Below are 5,170 nucleotides of genomic sequence, written 5' to 3' on the forward strand. Positions count from 1 at the left end.
GATTGATTGATTGATTGATTGATTGATTGATGTTATGTATTTGAGTCTGCTGTTGCTGACACAACAGAAGAGGGCATCAGATCTAATTACAGAGGATTATGAGCCATCATGTGGTTCCTTGGAATTGAACTCAGGACCAATGGAAGGGCAGCAACATTGTTACTAAATGTTACTAAAAAGTAGCAAAATACACCATGGGATTTCTTTTCACAAGGACTGAAGAAGAGGTGTCTATGAATGACAAAGAGAAGACTCAAACAAAAGCCAGAAGAAACTTCATGAGGTGGAGGAAGACAATCGGGAAAAACTTGGGTTTGAAAACTCCATAACAAACCCTAACTTGCTATGTGAAACAAAATTCATTAAATGAAGATGTCAAACTGGGCATGTAGTCCCTGAAAGCAAAGGTGTTCAGACTTTGTAAGTCAGCCTTAGCTACACAGACACACCCTGTAAGCAATGCAGCAATGAGCATGGTGACCAGAAGCTGTAACAGCAAAGACTTCCATGCCCACCATTCAATCTCTTCAGTCTCTCGGTCCTTCAGCAGCTCCAGAACCTCCTGCCTGCAGCGCTCCTGGTATTCTGGGTGCCTTGCCAGGTTGTACAGGATCCAGGAGAGTGCACTGGCTGTGGTGTCATGACCTGAAAGGTGGACACACAAACAGGTTTGGGTCTCTGGCATGTTTCAGCACAAGGGGGGACTTGTATGCAGACAGTAAGGGTCCAAAAGGAACAGATGGAAAGAATGGAGGGACTCTAGGTCCCCACACAATACTACTAGGATGGGCAGATCTCTTCCGTCCCTGTAGCCCTACACAGGGACCCTTACCTCCAAACATAAAGGTGTCAGCCTCTGCCCTGATGTCCTCAATGGACAGCTCCTTTCCATGTTCATCCTGAAAACAAAATAAGACTCATAATTCACACCATGTCTGAGGTGGTGTTCAGAACACCCATGTGAACGCTTGAATGCTTGGCCACAGAGAGTGGCACTATTAGGAGGTGTGGCCTTAATGGAGGGGGTGTGGCTTTGTTTAAAGGAACTATGTCATTGTGTAGGTGGGCTTTGAGGCCTCCTTAGGCCCAGGCTCTACCCAGTGCAGAAGACAGTCTCCTCCTGGCTGCCTTCAGATGAAGATGGACAACTCGTAGCTCCCACTCCAGCACCATGTCTGCCTGCACACTGCCATGCTTCCCTCCATGATGATAATACACTGAACCTCTGAAACTGTATGCCATCCCCAATTAAATGTCCTTTATCAGAGTCACCTTGTTCATGTTGTCCCTTCACAGCAGTGAAAGCATAAGACAGGTGGTGGGAGACAGACTGATACCCGTTTGCACAGAAGGTGCCTCCTGTGTCTTCTCCACAGCCTGCTTCCATCTCTTCCTTGGTTTCTTAGTTTCCTACCCATGTTTTGCTCTTTTAGGAGAGCCTTCAAAAGAGTCACACCTAAAATGGAACTCTGTGTGGTACCCAGTTTTCATAAGCACTGTCTGTAACTTCCCAATATCTCCTGGTCAAGACCAGCTTCTGCTTAACACTGACCATGAAGGTCCTGTAACCTAGACCCCACATGAGCCCACCTTGGCCAACAAGAGTACATCAATGAAGTCCAAAGTCTTAGACTTAGTCTTGGACTTCAGGAACTCATCAACACTTTGGCTGGAGAGAGTGCGACGTCTCTCCCTGATGACGGCATCTGTGAAGTTGTGCACCAGATCACAAGCCTTGCGGAAGCGCCGTCCATCAGCAGTGTGGTAGTACAGGAAGTCCACGTACATCAAGAGCTGATATGACCTTTTTATTATGAGGGAGCTGAGTTCCAAGATGGCAGAAATGTATTCACTAGGAGACCTGCAGGGCAAGGCAGAGAGAGGAAGGAACTGGGCACACAGAAAAAACCCAGCCAGAGTTCCAGGATTAGGATCCATCGAGAAAAGGGCATCCATGACGCACAAATTCTGTTTCCTGCTCCCACAAGTAGCCTCCTGACCCAGGATCTCAGGGTATATATGGAAATCATTTCATCCCCTCATTCACTGAGCAGCTGGTCCTGTGACTCTGACCGGGCTCAGAGCCTCCTCTCTAGGTTCCTTGCATCCTGTATCTCTTTGAAGCTCCTCTAATGATTAGGATGCCCAAGGTCACTGTGACAAGAACCCCTCCTTTACAGACACCTTCTCTTTTGCTCTGGGAAACTCTGGATGGAGTTCACACCCTTCTGGCTGGACACTCAGCATCTTTAAGATCTGGCCACTTGCTGGAGATGGCTGGCTCCTGACTGTGAGCCCAAAATCAGCAGGGAGATGCAGGGAGATCAGAAGCTCAAGGCCAAACTAATCTACATAGTAAGTTCCAGGCCAGACTAACTACAGACTGAGACATTGTCGAGAAGGAAAAAAGGAAGGGGAGGGAAGGAAAGAAGAAAAGAAAAAAAACATAAAGGCTGTCTTAAGGTCCTGCAGTGTTTAGCTTTGAGTCTTAAGGTCCTGCAGTGGTTAGCTTTGAGTCTTAAGGTCCTGCAGTGGTTAGCTTTGAGTCTTAAGGTCCTGCAGTGGTTAGCTTGAGTCTTAAGGTCCTGCAGTGGTTAGCTTTGAAAACACACATTACACCGAGATGTGCCTGGGAGATTATTTAAGCATATGTCTGTATGTCACAGATGGTGTTTTGTTTCCAGATGGAGTTAAATGAGTTAATTTACAGCTTCTTCCACTGGATGGAGCTACATGAATAAAAGGGAAGGAGGAAGCTTGCTGGCACTGACCAGTACTCTATCTGTCTCTGCCATCATGGTGGAATGTGCTTCACCCTGTTACTGTCCACAATGATGCAGTGAAACTAGTGGGCAGACTAAGTCTTCCTCCCTTGTTTTTACTTAAGACAATTTTATGACAACACTGTAACCCAACCTTCAATCTTTTAAGTTGCATCTTTCACCTGCCCACCCACATCTCCTTGCCTTTATGCAAATTATCCACCTCCCAAGGAGGAGCACTGACTCTCTCCAGTCCCTGACCCTCACTGCCAGTTTTAACACAACTCCTCTCTACTCCCTATTTGTGCCCTTGTACACAGCTCATGTTCCAAGACAGAGCCAGGACTCACCCCTGACAGTTGCTGTCATAGCCAAAGAGGCATTTCTGCAGACTGTCCAAGGTCATGAGGCTGATGTTCTCAAACATTTCCAGACGTGCACTGCCTTCCAAGGATAGGTGCTTCCACTTGGCCTGAACAGAGGGCAGAGATGTGGATGAGCCTTGGATGGTTGGAGCTCCTTCTCAACACTAAACCCCAGAAAAGGGTCCTGACACCAGGGAAAACCTGACTGGTGGTAGCAGAAGACGTCACTATCACAGATGAAAACACTAGGTTAGGAGACAAAGCCTTGAGTTTTCTGTCTCTGTGCGCCCTTGGTCAGCTTGCTGCCTTCCAGATTGGTCAAGTCTTCCAGAACAGTTAACTTGACATGACTTACCACCTGTAAAGTGCACGTCAGTGTTCCCTCTGCCTTTCATGCTCTCTTATTCCTTGTAAACCTGGAGAGGACTGACCGCTCTGACCTTTCATTTAATCATCCATAATATGACAGTCATATTCATCTCTACAACACAGCAAAGTGGAAATTACATCGACCAATGTAGTCCATGGACCTGGCCTAACACTTCATATACCGAAGGTGCTCGCTAAGTGATCATGGGAATTATCATCTGGCGTGGCTCTAGAAATGGTTTCAGTGTTTTGTAATGCTTCATTCTCAGTCGTTACAGTGAGTCCATGTAAAGTTCTGCTTTCTCCTTTTTAAAACCATACTTACTTGACAACCAGAGTGAACCCAGCTCTATAAAAGACCTTAGGTTTTTAAATAAGTTTTGACCGTATTCACTCATTCCCCAATGAACTTCTCCCGGAAGGATCTTAGGTTTTTTTTTTTTTTTGAAACAAGGTCTTGGTGATGTAGTTTGGACTGGCCTTTGATTCACAATCTTTCTTCCTCAGTCTCTCCCCATGTGGGTATTAAGAAGTGTGTCGTCACCATGGCCAGGCATTAGAGTGAAGTCTAAACTAGTCCCCTACACAGAAAGAGCTTCTTCTGTAGTCAACAGCAGCAACTGTTGGGTGACTTTCCAGGGCTTCTGTAAAGAAAAGTAGCTACTGGTCTGCTATGAACTCATCTGCATGCTAGGGCATGACTCTAGGATACCATTCTGATCACCTTTTAAGTACAATTAATTATTCTTACTTTAAAGATGGGGAAACTGAGACACAGAAAGAAAACTGATGCCCCTGAGACCACAGATCAGAACAGCACCTTCAGACTACATCTGTCTGAAGCCATGACCTTTTCTGCATTACTCTATGTGGGACCCTAGGTTTGAGGAACTCACGTGCATGATGTTCACACTCTGGTTAAAAATCTTGACATAGGGCTTCAGGATGTCAAAGTGGAAGGCAGGTGTCAGCAGACGGCGATGTCGGTTCCACTTCTCACCAGAACTCAGGAAGCCCATCGCCTGGGATGGCAGCAATGTCAGTGGGCAAAGGTGGCATCTTTTTCTCACCCCAAGGTGTCCTCTGACCCTCACCTTGAGGTACTCACCCAGCCACGGCTTCACAAAGCGTAGAAAGTCATGTCTTTTGGGGCCACCAAAGCTGCCAAGGAGAACAGTGCTAGGAAACAAGGTCAGATAAACTATCGGAGGGACAAGAACTCCCAGCCCCAGGGATTTCATTTCCCCTCCAAATACAGGAAGACAGAAAGGAAACAGGACACAAGAAACCATGAAAAAGGAAGAATGTGAGGCAGGACCAGATCAGACTAGCAGCAGCAGGAAAAGTCATGACATACTTAGTATACTTTCACAGGGCTGCTACATGGTACACCATGTCTTCCACACCTTAGACTAGTTCAAACAATCTGCAAGCCTTTGCAAAGTCCAGGGACACACCATCAATGTGGCTTTCTGACATACCTGACACATCTGATATAAATGAAGGGCACATGTTAGCTTGACATGTCATATAAAACACACATGAATTCTCTGACATGCCACAACACAGTGTGTAACTGTACGGATGACCTGTTTCTGCCTTTGGATAATCCCAGATTGGCACTTCAATATTGTTCCATTCAAGTCTAAATGTAAACCTACATATGTCACAGAC

General features: G+C 46.1%; 1 protein-coding gene across 2 annotated transcripts; it reads right to left on the reverse strand.

Annotated features, from left to right (window-relative positions):
- Positions 1 to 174: 174 nt before the first annotated feature.
- Positions 175 to 4,530, reverse strand: LOC117701684 (cytochrome P450 4F5-like). 2 transcript variants are annotated; one of them, XM_076706278.1, is made up of 6 exons: positions 4,393 to 4,506; positions 3,483 to 3,608; positions 3,113 to 3,234; positions 1,591 to 1,861; positions 833 to 899; positions 175 to 645 (listed from the first exon to the last, which is right to left on the reverse strand). In XM_076706278.1, the coding sequence occupies exons 3-6, from the start codon at positions 3,187 to 3,189 to the stop codon at positions 344 to 346; spliced, it is 717 nt and encodes a 238-aa protein (XP_076562393.1). In that variant the 5' UTR covers positions 3,190 to 3,234; positions 3,483 to 3,608; positions 4,393 to 4,506; the 3' UTR covers positions 175 to 343. The 2 variants fall into 2 exon arrangements, with proteins under 2 accessions (XP_076562393.1, XP_034349108.1); XM_034493217.2 differs by lacking the exon at positions 3,483 to 3,608 and having other exon boundaries at positions 4,393 to 4,530.
- Positions 4,531 to 5,170: the final 640 nt, after the last annotated feature.

Source organism: Arvicanthis niloticus, unplaced genomic scaffold, assembly GCF_011762505.2.
Source record: "Arvicanthis niloticus isolate mArvNil1 unplaced genomic scaffold, mArvNil1.pat.X pat_scaffold_1880_arrow_ctg1, whole genome shotgun sequence".
Lineage (NCBI taxonomy): Eukaryota > Metazoa > Chordata > Mammalia > Rodentia > Muridae > Arvicanthis > Arvicanthis niloticus.

Coding starts and splice junctions, on each gene's coding strand:
- LOC117701684 (XM_034493217.2), bottom strand. CDS start 4,515: ATGGGCTTCCTGAGTTCTGGTGAGAAGTGGAACCGACATCGCCGTCTG. Junction 1,862..3,112: donor TATGACAGCAACTGTCAGGG/GTGAGTCCTGGC, acceptor CTTGCCCTGCAG/GTCTCCTAGTGAATACATTT. Junction 900..1,590: donor ATGTACTCTTGTTGGCCAAG/GTGGGCTCATGT, acceptor TTTTGTTTTCAG/GATGAACATGGAAAGGAGCT.